Below are 16048 nucleotides of genomic sequence, written 5' to 3' on the forward strand. Positions count from 1 at the left end.
TCACTATATCTTGCCCATACTGAAAGGAAGGTAAACTCTACCTTCCACAGGGCTTCATCAAAAGAACCAATGGAAAAATGTACATTAACTTATCTGTGTGTGTACTTGGTACACACATGTACCAAGGCTCACATGTGGAGGTCAGGGACAACTTTGGGAGTCCGTGGGTCCCAGGCTTGGTGGAAATGCCTTTACCTGCTGAGCCATCTTTCTGGCCCTCCTGGTGAAATGTTATACCAGTATAGTAAACAATAATTTTGGTAAGAAGCTTCGGAGCTATGTAGACACTGCTTCTTCTCGATAGCGTCAGTAGTCATCCATGAACCCTGCCTATAGCAGTTACTATCTTAAGTGTTCTAATGGTGACCTTCTACATTCCTTGGAATGCTTCTGTAAGGGAGATCTGACCCCTCTCCCCTATTGTATGAATATGGGTATTCATTTTATTTCTTGGGTTAAAATACAATATTACTTATTCTTTCAAATTGTTCCAGGTCTGACTCCTGACTTATTCAAGATGGTTCTTGTGCCCTCCCCCCTTTATAAAAAGACAAAACCAAAATAATCACATCCATAATTGCTGGCATAGGGTCATCTATTTTCACTGACATGGCCTGTAAAATCAGACATTTCTTTAAAAGTGTAATTATAGGGTGAGTTTTAGAATCCCTGGGAAAAGAGAACTAAAGTTTAGTCAAAACCAAACTCGATAAATCCTCTCAGTTCTTAAAATACTGCATACACATTCTACACATCATGTCTGTTTATAAATTTTACCACCTTTTCCAGTATTGAGGGAAAAACTGGATGGTAATAAATATGCCAGTTTCTGCTCAGCATCAGTATATATAGAAAATGTACCTTGTTTGTTAAAACATGTAGCAGAATAGTTCAACAAAACATAGTTTTAAAGTAGTGGCACCGAATCTAAACTCCAGGCCAGCATTTTAGGGAATTGTAAATACACATGGGGAACACTCTGGGTCACAATGAAAGTCTAGGTACAATGGTTGCTGACACTTAGGAATGCTATGTGCCAATGAACATGAGAACCTTCTCTGCTGTGGTATGCTGTTGATGCTTCATTTTCATCAATTCAATTTTCTAGGTTTCTCACTAATAGTCCACTGTAGGTCTCAATTCTTATGTCTAAGAAACAATATATACCCCTGGATGGTGCCTCCTTGCTAAAGGAATGGCTCCTGAGGGGCAAGGATCACAACTGTTTTTATTTTCTCTGCTTACTATAGAATTCAGCTCTGTTGATGAACACATTTTCTTTCATCCAACACTGGATTTTCTAGAAGTTGTGTACACCTTGTGCCATGTGATGAGCATAATCACTTAGTAAAATGAAGAACAGATTATAAGACATATTTCACTGATGAAGCAGAGATTTACTTACATTTGATCTCGAGGAATATTTACTGAGAGATCGTTCTCCAAAGGTCCTAGCTCCTAAGGGCTTATTTTTAGGCTGTGGTAAGCTAAAGAAAGATTTGTGTAAATACAAATCATAAAATATACAGATGAAATAAATAAGCTAAAAGTGTTAGAATAATTTGTCACTTATCCTACTTATTGAGTTAATGGTTTTAGAGATTCTTTACTTTCATAGCAACTAAAGCAAAAATGTGTCTAAACTGAATTAACTATAAAAAGAAGATGTTTTTAGTACACTGGGTTCCAAGTTTTAGAAGCAAATGAAAACAAGGACCTTGACCATAAGATGTCTCAGGTATCAGGTAACATTTTTAAATCTTATCTCTAGTGCCACTTCTGCAACCTGGTCATGCTGTCTCCATTCTACCTCAGCATGCAAAGATACCTGTAACTCACTTAACAATGAAAATTCCTGAAAATACTTCATTCTATGCCCTGATGTCTTTCTTCTACCTTAAAACATTTTCTCTTTAGGGGACCTTCAGAGAAGGCTCTACTTTATTGGCCCTATACTTTATGAGTATACTGGCAGAGTCATCCATATTTAATGTAATTTCAAATCCAGAGAATTCATCTGTTCTTTGGCAGCTTATAACTAGATTGCATTTCTTTTGCAGCTGTGCTTCTGCTATGGGAGGTCTGTTGTCTTGGAACTCATGCATAGCACATTGGCCCTCACTGTGTGGTTAAAAGGCTTATTGGTAGCAGCATTGGAACTCCAACCCAGATCATCTACTGAGCAGTCCACCCTATCTCCTTACTGCCTTAAAACTTTCAGCATTTTATGGTATTTTGGTGACATGTATTTCTTCCAGGTTGATTTAAAATAGATATTTTCTTTACCCATAATTTTCTTTGTTTCCATCTTCAAAAATAGGAAAAGCAGATGACAAAGTCATAATTTTTTTAACTCCCCAATCTCCCGAAGATACTGCATTTTCTGCAGGAAAACAAAATAGCATCTCATTATTGTATTATTAAAAGGCATTATCCTTTGGGCTAAACATCAGCTACCTATAAAAAAAAAAATCTCTAAAATCCTGAACTCTCTAAAAAAAAAATAAAATAAAAACCTAGGTCCTAGATAATGACATAAGGTACTTTGCAGCGAGGTGAATTGACTGATTTATGGTCACTGGGTCTTGCACTCAGGGCCTAGTAGAGATCTGTCACTACAGAGCAGTGTCCACCCTCCTATAATGAAACCAAAAAACTTTTGAGTTGTTGTTTATGTCCTCTAAGAAAAAAATTAACCCCTGAGTTTTCATTTCTAGCTTTCTCAATTCTAACTAGAATCTACTTATCTAGAATCTACTTCCAGCAATGCTGAGTTCCAAATTCTACCTAGACATTTTTCCCAGGAGGTACTTAAGTCTTGTGCTAAGAACTTACTTCCCCTACCATTCCTACCAATGAAGCTTTTGTCCTTTAGCACTCACTATTAAATAGTAACAAAATAATCCAACCTAACAAAAACAAACAAACCAATTATCACAACACTGCAACCTTTTCAAACTGTCATATACGTAATTTATTCATTCCCTTCTCTTATATGGCACACTATTCAAAGCAGGATCATATTTACTTTTTTATAATGACCATAGCAACTTCCTGTGATACTGTGTACTGAATAGCTTTTAAACAATCATTACTTTGAAACTGGGCTTCAAATGCATCTTCATTTTGGTCCAGAGATGGCCATTCATCTTTATCATCAGAAATGTCAGGAAGTGTTGGAGCCTGAAACATGTCCATGATGAAACCTTAAAGAACATAAGAAATGTGTCAACAGGCTGCAAATCAGTTCTTATTAATTTATGGGAGGCACTACATATACAAGCAAAATATTTTACCTAATGCTTCCTTGGTGTGGACAGTTGGTGATGGCTGCACTTTGCATGGTGTTCCTTGAACCATTCCCAATGATGTGTTTGGAGTTGTATGAAAATCATTAATGCTGGCAACTTTATTTGTTTCACACACTAGAGCAAAGGAGTGGGACAAAATGTACTAACAATATGCCAACTAGAACACTTTGGAAGGCACATGATTGTAGTAATTACAATTAAAAGTTTACCAATGTCAATAATGATCACTACTTTTATTATCATTGACTGGGCTTTCATATATTCATGTTTATCTTTGTAATAACATCATGAAGTAAGGTAAAGAATTATCCTTTTATAGAAAAAAAAAGGTTACACCAAGTTAGTTGTCATGAATAGCATCCTTAGCTCATAATATACCAAGTACTACCTGCTTCTGGTCATATTATAAATCTTTTCCTCCTACTATGTTATAAATCTTCAGGATGCTTTTCATTTTATTCAGCTTTGGTTTGCTCAGACTTTCTTTTTCTTTCTCTTTCTCTCCCACTGCTCATCTGAAAGCACTGAAAATATCTTAGGTGCTTGGAACATTAACAGGATTACTGATGCCTGAAAGATCTGCACTTGTCATTCATTCTGCCTAAAAAGGTCAATAAAACTTGCTGCATAGGTAGTTCCCTTCTCCCTTTTACTTAAATCTTACTCTAACATTCCTTCCTGGTCACTTTCTTTGAATCCTAACTCTCCACCCTAATAGTAATACCTCTTTTCCTGTACGAATTCTCACCCTTTTCTCCACAACTACCTTTTTAACTACTTAGAACTATGCTTTGTATTAGTGAGCATGAACCAAGTCTTAGTGCAGTAAGTCTCTATTTCAAATAGCCCTGTTCCTACTGTTAGTGGGAAAGATGCCAGTCATATGAGGAGGGGAAGTAAATGACCAACTGTGTCTTTATTACTTAATGGACAAAATTATCTTCTATGTAAATGCCTCCGCTATACTACCAAACAGAATGTAAGACTAACCTTTGTAATTATGACGTTTCAGATTAATACATTGAGAAACTTAATAGAAAAATGCCAAAGGATTCTGAACTAGGAAGATGTGACTAATAATTTTCTATTTTTGTCTGAAATAGTCTGAGGCTTTATAAAATCATTCTTTCTCTTCCACATTCTTCCTATACCATAGTCACAGTACAAACACTGAGCAAACCCAAAAGAGTATACACCTAAATAAACTGGATGAAGTTATTATAATGAAACACTACCTTCTTTTGTTTCTGGTCCACACTGTGGCATGAATTCATGAACACTTTGATTCACACATCTGAAAGAGAAAACTCTTGAGACTCACTGAAGAATAAAAGCACTTTATATATTAGAATTTTAAACAAACTCTCATGAAATAGTAAAATATTGCAAACAATGTTAAGTTTGTTAGGTTGAGGATAAAACTGCTTAGGGCCATAGTGTAAGTAAATGAAATATTTACTGCCTTTGAGAATACTGATTCGTTCACATAAAGATAACCATTGAATGTTTCTCTGTGACCCAATGGTTATTATGCTAGCACAGTAATAACACCCCTCCATTCGGCAGGACAGAATGGCTTCCCAAATTCAAACACACTTCATTTATGGTGCAGGTTAAAGGCCTAAGACCTAGTTTCAGGCAGTGTGTGTTAGTGGAATTAGTACATTTCTTGTGATGAACCTGAAACCATTAGTGATGTCCATTTTAAAATGACAAGGGAAGGTAGCAAACCACTTATATAACAGCTTGCTTTTAAACACACTGGGGCAGTCAGCCACATCTGTCTAATACTGCTAGAATTCTCTTAAGGAACCATATTAAAATGTTAAACAAGTACAAATTACTTGTAGTTTTACAAATTCCTATCAAATCACAAGTTAAGAGATGAATAACCAAAGACAAAAATGTAAAACAAATAAGAAATTTGGTATTACTATTTTTTGAAGCCTAGAAAAATCCTTCTAAATTGGGGAATAGTGTGGAGATAGATCTTGGCACAAAGAATCATTGACACTTATACCAAATAGCTTCTGAAGGAAGACAGAGGAAACATCAGAACACATGTCAATTAGCTTTCTGTGCATTAATAATGCCTACAAGTATGCAGTTAAAGCCAGTAAACAAAGGTACTTTCCATTTTCAGCTATATATTCTGAAGGTACAGAGAGACTGCTGAAAGTTTTTAATGCAATAAAAAAGTAAAAAGGTAAACAAATGCTGTAAAATAAGCTTGGAAGTTAGTCTGAAAGATTTGGAGCCAATATTTAATTTTTTTTTAACATACAAATTAAAAACCAGAACCGTTTGTTCATCTCTTACACAACATGACATTGCAGATCATGAAAAGAAATGATACATGCCACTCACATCTCTACCATTCCCAGGACACTTAGCTTACCTGGAGTCTGTCAATGACTGGCCACTTACAGGAACAGGAAGAGCTGGCAGGTTGGCAGCTGGGAACAGCAAAGTGCTGTTAACAGCATTTACCATAAGAGGAACAGAAGGTTCTTCCTGTGGTTTCTCTCCTGAACTCTCTGAGGTCTGATGACTGATGGATGAAAGACTTGGACCCCTCAATTCCTGCTGGGAGCAAGTATTTTGTCCAACACATACTAGACTAACCTTTCATGCAAAACAAAAATATATAAACAAAAACAAAATTAGGAAGTCCTGAATATTACTAATCAAGTCATTAGAACTTTTCAAAGTATAGCAACAACAACAAAAAGACTAGCCTCTATGATGGCTTCTTGTAGCTTCTTAAACATGGACACACCAAAAGCTTGTATTTATTTTTTAAATTATTATTTGCGTGCACACATGTATAAATCAGGGCACCTTTTAGGAGCTGGTTGGTTCCCTCTTACTTCATTAGGCCAGGGTCTCAATTCTCTGCATTGCATATTACAGTCCAGTTGGCTCACAAGCTTCCAGGCAATTTCTAGTTCTCTGCCTCTCTCACTATATGAGGGCTGGGATTAGAGATGTGTACTACCATATCTGCCTTTTTACATGGGTTGCTGGGATTATACGCAGGTCATTAGGATTGTATAGCAAATACCTTTACTGGCTGAGCTATCTCTCCAGTCCAGTATCTTAAACATTCAACCACCGAAAAACAAATTGGTTTCTATGAGATCAGTATTTAAGGAGTAACTCAGAGGCTCACAGGAGTCTAAGGCACAGGACAACTGCAGTGAGGCTGAGGCTGATCTGGCTACCTAGCAAGTTCCAGGCCAGCCCAAACCAATGTGAAACCCTGTCTAATAAAACAAAAACTGAGGCATTAGTAACAATACGTGTGATATCAAAGTGGAAAGGAGGCTACTAGGAGCAAAAGGATACATGGTAAAAGGAGGGCCAGAGAAAGGGAATTGAGAATACAAAAACAAAGTATGACAATGTCAATAATGAAACCTATTACTTCATATGTTAAATTATAAAAAAAAGACAAGTGAATTACAAAACAAAACAAAAAGTATCTTATCTCTCTTTACCTAAATTTTAGGAAGACTAAAAGTAATGTTACCGAATATTCTCCAGTGTTGGCAGAATATATTTATATTAATTTCCACAAACATGTGGTACAATATAGGAAGGATGAACAAACTTTTAAAATACAAAAAGGCTAATTCCTTATCTTTTTATTGCAGGGGAGGGGGGGTGTTCGAGACAGGGTTTCTCTGTATAGCCCTGGCTGTCCTGAAACTCACTCTGTAGACCAGGCTAGCCTCGAACTCAGAAATCTGCCTGCCTCTGCCTCCCAAGTGCTGGAACTACAGACATGCGCCACCACTGCCCAGCCCTAATTCCTTATCTTATGGAAGCATTCTTACAAAAAGTAAGACAGTTAACATAAGCTGTGTATGGTGGCACATGCCTTTATTCAGAGGCAGAAACAGGGGCATCTCTGTCAGTTCAAGGTACATTTGGTTGACATAGCAAGTTCCAGGCCAGCAAGGATAACAATTAAGAACCTGTCTCAAAACCAATATAAAAAAAAGCGAAAACCATGCCCTAAAACAGTGACTTAAATAACTTACACTATTTCTTCACATAGCAAATTACTATGGAGAAAGGGAAGTCATAGCACAGATCAAGTACCCAACTAAGAAGTACCACAGATCTCAGGGTCTCTTGTACTTTGGACGTCTGTGGAGACTAGCTTGAGCGAAACATTTCCACTCAGTCCCTATATTTCTTTGCTTATTCCAAAATTTCACACCTTTATATACCAAATTATTAATTCAGTAAGATTTCTAGCTAGATTTTAAGAATAGCAATAAAAACAAAGCAGAGAAAAACAATAGCTAGTAGTATTGGGAATAATGGACATAGTGAAGAACATGGACATACATCAGGCCTGTTCTCAGAAGCAGGAAGGTCCTTGTGTGACAATTCCACCACTTGATGCAATTTCTTGTGAAGTTCATCCATTTTCTGTTTTAATAATTGCTCTTCAAAAGCATTTGCTTCTTTCCTTTTCATATAATTTCTGTCTTCACTAACTTTAAGAACATTAAAATAAAACATGGTTTGCTCTCAAAATTTCATCAGAGAATTACATGCAAAATGAATAAATTGTCACAATTTAGGAAAGATTTTTTTTTTTTTGAGACAGAGTTTCTCTGTGTAGCCCTGGCTGTCCTGGAACTCACTTTGTAGACCAGGCTGGCCTCAAACTCAGAAATCCCCGCCTGCCTCTGCCTCCCAAGTGCTGGGATTAAAGGCGTGCGCCACCACGCTCAGCTAGGAAAGATAATTTTTAAATCAAAGTTTTCCATATTTATTAAATTTCAGAGCTTAAACTTACATTATTTTTAAATTGTAACCTTTACCTGTCCTCACCATAGTTACTATTAAATACAGGTCTTATAACAAAATTGTTATAGAATCAATTATATTCAGCAACAGCAAAGTTTAATACTAAACATTTCTTATAAAATAATCATACTGTGCTGCAAATCACTTGAAAGTGGTTTTCCATTTGTTTTTATTTTCTAATTATTTTATCTTACGTATGTTTATGTGTTTGTGGTCATGTGCCTATATACATATGTGCATGTGGAAACCAGGGATTCTCACTGGCCTGGAGCTGAGTAGTCTAAGCTGCCTTTGCCACCGGAGTGCTGTGACTACAACTGTCTGTCTCACACTTGCTGCTTTTAATGTGGTTCTTAGTAACCGAACTCACACCCTCATTATTGTATGGCAAGCACTTTACTAACTAAGCTATCTCTCATCCCCCCATCATCCTCTATTTCACATTTTTAAAAATGTAACTGTAGGCACTTCTCAAAAACAAATAAACAACAACAACAAAACCCAACCAAACCAAAATCAAATAAAGGGCACAAATCCCAAGATATGCATGTGGAGCATGGAGGACAATTTGCAGAAGCTGGCTCTCTTCCTACCATGTGAGTCTCAGGGATAGAACTCAGGTACTCATGCTAGTGGCTTGTATTTTTTTAAATTGGTGTCTGCATCTATATGTACATGTGTGTGATAGTGCCTTAAAAAGCTAGAGGTGTTAGATTCCCTGGAGCTGGGTGATATCAGGGTGTTTGTTGTGAGACACCTGACACGGCTGGGTACTGAACTCAGGTCCTTTGCAAAACACTACCAGCTTTAAGTGCTGAGCTACCCTTCCAGCGCCAACTTTCTAGGAAATAAAGTGTACTAAGGGTCAGAATTTCAAGTAAAACTTTGGATAGTTCTATTTCCTATAAACATCACATAAAGGCACACTCCAAACATGTCAGAATTTTTTTGGCTAGAGACTACAGGTTGTGATATATGAAAGGAAACTATCAATGGACAATTCAAAATGGGTTCTTAACAAATACTGACGGTTCTCTATAGCTGGTTAAATATAAAAAGTAATGAATATAGGGGCTAGAGAGATGGCTCAGCAGTTAAGAGAGCTTGCTGCTCTTATAAAGTTAAGCTGGGTTCCTGGGTTCCCAGCACCCATATCAGACAGCTCACAATCACCTCTTCTGAGGGCACTGCACTCACATGCAAAAACCCACACTCATATATAACTTTAAATAAAATCTTTTTTAAAAGGTAATGAATAAAAGACTCACATAGTAGATCTAGTCCAAATAACCTAGATGGTATAAAACCCTGAGTGGAACAAAGGTTTGCTTTCCTCTCTCTAGAGTGTATGCTGTTATAGTAAAAGCAATGTGCAAATGCAGATTTCCTTCTGAGGAACAAAAAGTATTTATTCACAAACATAAATTTGGCATGCTGATCAGAAAACTATTTCAGCATGTTCTGTTTAAAGTAGATGCAGACTTGGGAAATCTTTTCTAACCTCAGTTCTCAATAAATCCTTTCACAGAATAAATAAATGCCCTATAAATTTTAGGACTACTATATACACAGGTTCAAATTTACATACTAAATATGGAAACACTATTTCACTAATGCAAAGAAACACCAGAAAGGATGTTTACTGTAGCCAGGCAGTGGTAGCACATTCCTTTAATCCTAGCACTCAGAGGCAGGTAGATTTCTGAGTTCAAGGCCAGCCTGGTCTACAGAGTTCCAGGACAGCCAGGGCTACACAGAGAAACCCTGTCTCAAAAAAACAAAAACAAAAACAAAAACAATTTGTTTACTGTAGCGCTGTTTCAATGGCCAGCTATCAGTTCGGCAAAGGAGCCTATGGACAAGCGCTGCTGCGAGATTAGTATCTAAGGTTTCTGATGGAATGAGCTCAAGGCATCTCAAGTTTCATTCAATTATGTAATTATCCATTATTTAAAATGACATAAAAAAATCCCAACATATAAGAGTGTAAGTACCCCACTGCTCATGCTTCTTCCTTTGATTATATTTCTGGGCTCTCAGTTCTTCAAAAGAAAATTCTGAATCTCCACGAATAAGCTTTTCCTTGCAGTACATAACTTGCTGAGCCTCAGGCTTGGGTGCCACAGATGAGCTGACAGAGCATTCTGACTTGGAAATCATGATCACCCTTTGTTCCCTACTGGGGAGAAAGACACCATTTATAACAGTGTACTAAAGTAACTTTAATGAAATTTATGTAATAATGTACTCATTTTACTTGCATATTAGACTTTTCATCACAAGTGGAAGATGCCACACCAGAACATTCTGAACCCTAAAAGACAGAAACAAACTTGAGCATTCATTTACCAGAGAAGCCTTCATACAAATTAGTTCACAAATATGAAAATGCCCTGTGGGAAGGGGCCTTTTAACAGCAAGTATATTTACCACGTATATGTAAGTTATTAATAGCTGGAGCTTTAAGTGACATAATTTTTAGTTAACTTTTCAAACTGAGGTTTCCTCAAAAGAAAGCAACTAATTTAAATTTAAAAAATTAAAATTTCCTTGTTATTGTTTTACTCTCAGAAATTTCCAATAGTAGCAATAATCCACTAAGCAAATACTGATACTGATACTTCACACTTATCATACAATGAGCTAGGTCTGAGGAATTTGACCAAAAGAAAAGTGACATTCATTTCATCTAAAATTTAAAATGGGGCTGGCGAGATGGCTCAGCAGGTAAGAGCACTGGCTCACAACCATCCATCATGAGATCTGATGTGCGTCTGGCTACAGTGTACTTATGTATAATAATAAATAAATCTTTGGGGCGGAGCAAGCAGAGACTGAGTGAGCAGAGTTGACCTGAGTGAGTGGAGCCAACCAGAGTGAGTGGGGTTGACCGGAGTGAGCAGAAGTCCTAAAAATTCAATTCCCAACAACCTTATGAAGGCTCACAACCATCTGTACTGCTACCGTGTACCTGTATACATAAAATAAATAAATAAGTCTTTAAAATAAATAAATAAAAATGTAAAATAGTAGAAAGGATGAGGGTGGCAAACTTTGTAAGATACAAACTGCACAATCTATCAAAGAAAGACATATATGTTCTATTTCTAGGAATGTGCTTGCTACATTGGAAAACCAGAAATCTTTATATTAGATTAAGCCATAAGGAGGTTCTAAAGAATGATGGTACTTTGAAAGAGAAAGATGCTGTCTTAGTCAGGGTTTCTATTCCTGCACAAACATCATGACCAAGAAGCAAGTTGGGGAGGAAAGGGTTTATTTGGCTTACACTTCCATGTAGCTGTTCATCACCAAAGGAAGTTAGGACTGGAACTCAAGCAGGTCAGAAAGCAGGAGCTGATGCAGAAGCCATGGAGGGATGTTCTTTACTGGCTTGCTTCACCTGGCTTGCTCAGCCTGCTCTCTTATAGAACCCAAGACTACCAGCCCAGAGATGGTCCCACCCACAAGGGGCCTTTCCCCCTTGATCACTAATTGAGAAAATGCCTTACAGTTGGATCTCATGGAGGCATTTCCTCAACTGAAGCTCCTTTCTCTGTGATAACTCCAGCTGTGTCAAGTTGACATAAAACTAGCCAGTACAGATGCTAAGGAACATGAAGCAGAAGAGGAGATTTGAGCATTTTTATAAGCAAGCAAGGAAGAAGAGATTTAGATGGATCAACAACATTTATGGGGATGAAAAGCAGGCACAAGGATGAAGCCGCTTTCCCCCATAGAAATGGCAGAAATAATATTTTTTTTATAGCTATGACAGAGGCATCCCAAATTTGAGGTTTATCACAATAAATTCTATTCATCAAAATAATCTGGTACTAAAGGATGAACTGATAAGTAAATGAAACACATAATGTAAGCCATGGCATGGAACATAGGGAAGGAAAGCCTGGAAGTGTTAGTGCTTTGGTTGAGGTTATGTGCAGGAATGTTCGAGGTTCTGGGTTTTTTCAAAAGCAGGAACAAAAAAACCTCCAGGCAAATGTGATCCAAAATAGGGATTTCCTGGGCCTATGAAGAGGCAATTAGGAAGAAAGAAGTTAAAGATGGGACTGTGTGGGAGAGGCCCTAGGTCTGACAAGTTATATAAGAGTTGAGCAGAGAGATGATAGAAAGGCTCTGAGAGCTATCATGGGATGGTGGTTGGAATGGAGGTCAAGCACAGGGGACAGTGTCAATGGACGAGAGCAAAGGCAGCCATAAAGGCTGTCCAGCAACATTCCTAATTTCTATACAGCATACAATAAATGTCCTTGTTACCTGACTCCTAGGAACACAGGCTGAGTTTTTTTCTGGACTTGAGTTTGTCATCATAACTTGGTTTAAAATCTGTGCACTATGCAAAGGTTCTGAGGTTGTAGCTATGGGGGAAAAATGAAATGAGAAATAAGTGAAAAGTGACAATAAATAAAATCAGCACATAATAAATTCCTCTATTTGTCCAGGTTATTGTATTTAAGAAGTCTATTTGTGGCTGGAGAGATGGCCCAGCAGTTAAGAACATTTGTTCTCACAGAGGACCCAGGTTTAATTCCCACTACTCACACAGTGGCTCATAGTCATCCACAACTCTATTTCTAGGAAATGTGATGTCCTCTCTGACTTATGTGGGCACTAGACATATGCAGTGTAGACATACATGCCAGAAAAACATTCATACATATAAAATATCTGAATCATTAGTACAAAAATTATTTTAAAAATCAACCCATTTAAACTGTCTCAGAAAATGGACTAATTTTCAATTAAGAAAAATACTATAGAAAAAATTTTCTGATCAACCCTAAAAGATAATACCTGGATGAACTATAAAGCCTAAGTGGTTATTTTAAATAAGATGACAGTAACTATTGCTGAAATGTGATCTTTATATCTAAGAGAAAAGGCCACATTTTAAAAGTTGTATTGCACCTATTTGATTCAATTCAGAACAGACGGGAAATGCAGTATTTACTCTTTGGAACAATCTTTATTTTGTCTTTTTAAAAACAGTGTACTGTTATATAGTCTTGGTTGTCCTCAAATTTATGTTCCTTCTGAGTCCTGTGATTACAGGTGTGTGTCACAAGTGTATCTAGATGTTAGCTTTTAAAAAAAAAATTCTTCACACATGGTAAAGTCATTAAGCTTTGCTTGCATATTTTCTGATTTACAGTGCTAGGACACAGCTCCTCTGCTGTCCTGAGCTATTTTGTGAGATTATTATCAGAGTGCTTTCCCTTTCACACAAAACAGTAATTTGGTAATTCTTTGGTTTTCATTGAATACTACATAAGGCCCTTTTAAAAAAGCAAAACAAAACAAAAAACACATAGTGAAAATTACAGACTAAATTTTCAACAATCTAGATATTTAAAAAAGTATCATTTTTACCTAATAAAAAATGGAAAAAAAAAGTATCATTTTACCTTGAGCTGGCAAATGGATTCCAGTAAGGCGTGCTTGGAATAGCCTACATAATAGAAGGTACATACAGATTTTAACTTCACAGTTTAGTATACATCTGTACTGAAATGTAACTAATACAACAGATAATAAAGACAGAAAAAGAAAAAAAACTGAATTTCAAAGTTGCTTTAAACTCAGAAATAAAATTCTGGAAATGTTTATATTAGAAAAGTCTTCCTTTTACACAGATTATGTCAATATTTTTCAAATTTGTTGAGCACATACATATTCTTTCTTCATTAGGTCTGAAGATGTTAAAATTCAAAGATGCCTCAACTACAACTTCACATATTTTATAATCTGAAACAAAATGATTATAAAGAAATCAAAGGGCTGGTGAGATGGCTCAGTGGGTAAGAGCACCCGACTGTTCTTCCAAAGGTCCGGAGTTCAAATCCCAGCAACCACATGGTGGCTCACAACCATCTGTAATGAGATCTGGCTCCCTCTTCTGGAGTGTCTGAAGACAGCTACAGTGTACTTACATATAATTAATAAATAAATCTTAAAAAAAAAAAAAAAAAAAAAAAAAAAAAAAGAAATCAAAATATAACACTTAAACTACTGTTTCAAAGGACAGTGGGTTGCATCACTCATGTCTTATAAAAATTTTACACATACATCATTTCATAGCACTTTTCCATACCAACTCAACCTATTAGAAATTGTGCATTTCCAAGCCTGACGTTTTGGGGTAATGAAAACAAGAGTGTATATTATAGAGAAGAGATATACAACTAAGCACTAAATCTTGCTTGATGTAAATTTAAAGGAAACAATGGTAACAAAACCATTTTACATGATGGTTTGAAAAAGCAAAGTTAGATAATATTAAAGAATTATCATTAACTTTATCAGGCAACATAGAGTAAGCCTATAGGAAACATTTTTTTAAAAGAGGATTGTAGTCGTGTTTGAGATAAAAAATTCTGTCAGCACATGTAATGAGATGACTCTGCAGGTAAGCATGATTCTGCCAGGCCTGACCACCATCATTTAATCTCTGATCTGCACACACTCAAAGTGATGTGCTTGGCCCAAACAAGTAAAAAAGATAAAGAAATATCATTAGTACCAAAAAAGTTGAAGGGGCTGGAGAAATGGCTCAGAGTTAAGAGTACTAGCTGCTCTTCCAGAGGACTCAGGTTTGATTCCTACCACCTACATGATGGTTCACAATGGGATACAGTGTCCTCTTCTGACCTCTGGGGGTGTTAAGTACATACACAATTCACATAATTATATGCAGGCAAGCAATTACATATTTAAATTTTAAAAAAATCAACTGTTAACAATTACTAAAAGAATATAAATGAACATTTTATTAAATACTGATTTTTTTCTTTTTACGTTTACTTGAAAATTCTCATAAAAGTTTTTTTTAAGCATAAATGCTATAGTAAAACTGAAAAAATAAGTGAATATGTTGAATGCTGGCAAGGTGTGCAGTGCATGGAAGGTCCCCAATTCTTCTAATGAGAATGCAGAAAAAATTTTTTGAATAGATGGTTTGGTTGTATGTCCCACATGCCCTAAAACTGTTTAAACATACTTTGTATAAATGTAAGAAATATATTTCTTTCAAGGAAAAATCCTGACATGCAGTGTATATATAGCTTAACTGTAAAGCATGTTTGTAATTCTGTACTATGGAGAGGAAAAAATAAAGTTTTCTGTATTTTCAAGTTTTCCCAAATGAGGCATTTTAATAATTGAAAAGTAACAAAACAAAATGTGTGCATAGAAAAATAAGGGATTCATTATGATAGTTCACTACAGTTTGAATAGCCACCAATGCTGATATTTAACCCATATTGTGAGATTTATCAAATATTATCTCCAAACTGTGATTAGATTAAGAGGACTCTGTCTTCATGAACGGATAATTCTATCTGTGCCTTAATGAGTTATTTTGAGGGGACAATTTGTTTTGTCTCTTGTAGGTGCCCTTCTTGTGCTCTTCTGTGTTGCCTCACAATGCTGCAGTTTAAAGTGACATTATAAAATCTGCCACATAGCATTCTAAGAGAAATATAAAGCTTTCTATCTGTGGTCAGACCTACGACACAGATACTACAGTAAGACTTACAGTTAAAGTAGACACACATAAAGATACAGACAGGAAAAGGAAAGAGTTAAACACTTTGAAACTACCTGTATTGTTGCTGTAGTAGTTCTTTAGGTTCAGCCTCATTGTGAATTCCTGTCTGAAAAATAGCACTGGCATGCTGCAGCTCTCCCTGGGCTTCCAGATGCCCTGCCCAGGACATGTATATATATGATGACTTGGTTCCAATTCCCTGGTTGTACAGAAACTCAAAAAACTGATGACGGTCACTGTTGTACTCAGCCTACAAAAATCCAGAGCAAAACCACATATAAATAATGAAGTGCAAAGAGATGGTTAATGAATATTGAGAGTAGATGGATAGGAAGAATGACTC

General features: G+C 36.3%; 1 protein-coding gene across 3 annotated transcripts in view; it reads right to left on the reverse strand.

Annotated features, from left to right (window-relative positions):
- Positions 1-16048, reverse strand: part of Bub1 (BUB1, mitotic checkpoint serine/threonine kinase) — a 31663-nt gene that overhangs the window by 11346 nt on the left and 4269 nt on the right. The window contains exons 4-15 of one of the 3 annotated variants that reach the window (XM_006498620.3): positions 15759-15955; positions 13565-13608; positions 12417-12517; positions 10400-10452; positions 10133-10317; positions 7671-7822; positions 5710-5894; positions 4547-4605; positions 3297-3425; positions 3096-3206; positions 2287-2383; positions 1406-1487 (exon numbers count right to left, since the gene is read on the reverse strand). In XM_006498620.3, coding sequence (XP_006498683.1) covers positions 1406-1487; positions 2287-2383; positions 3096-3206; positions 3297-3425; positions 4547-4605; positions 5710-5894; positions 7671-7822; positions 10133-10317; positions 10400-10452; positions 12417-12517; positions 13565-13608; positions 15759-15955 — 1395 coding nt within the window. Of the gene's footprint in view, positions 1-1405; positions 1488-2286; positions 2384-3095; positions 3207-3296; positions 3426-4546; positions 4606-5709; positions 5937-7670; positions 7823-10132; positions 10318-10399; positions 10453-12416; positions 12518-13564; positions 13609-15758; positions 15956-16048 lie in introns of all 3 variants that reach the window. The other 2 variants (NM_009772.2, NM_001113179.1) reach the window with 2 other exon arrangements.

This window comes from Mus musculus, chromosome 2 (genome assembly GCF_000001635.26).
Source record: "Mus musculus strain C57BL/6J chromosome 2, GRCm38.p6 C57BL/6J".
NCBI lineage: Eukaryota > Metazoa > Chordata > Mammalia > Rodentia > Muridae > Mus > Mus musculus.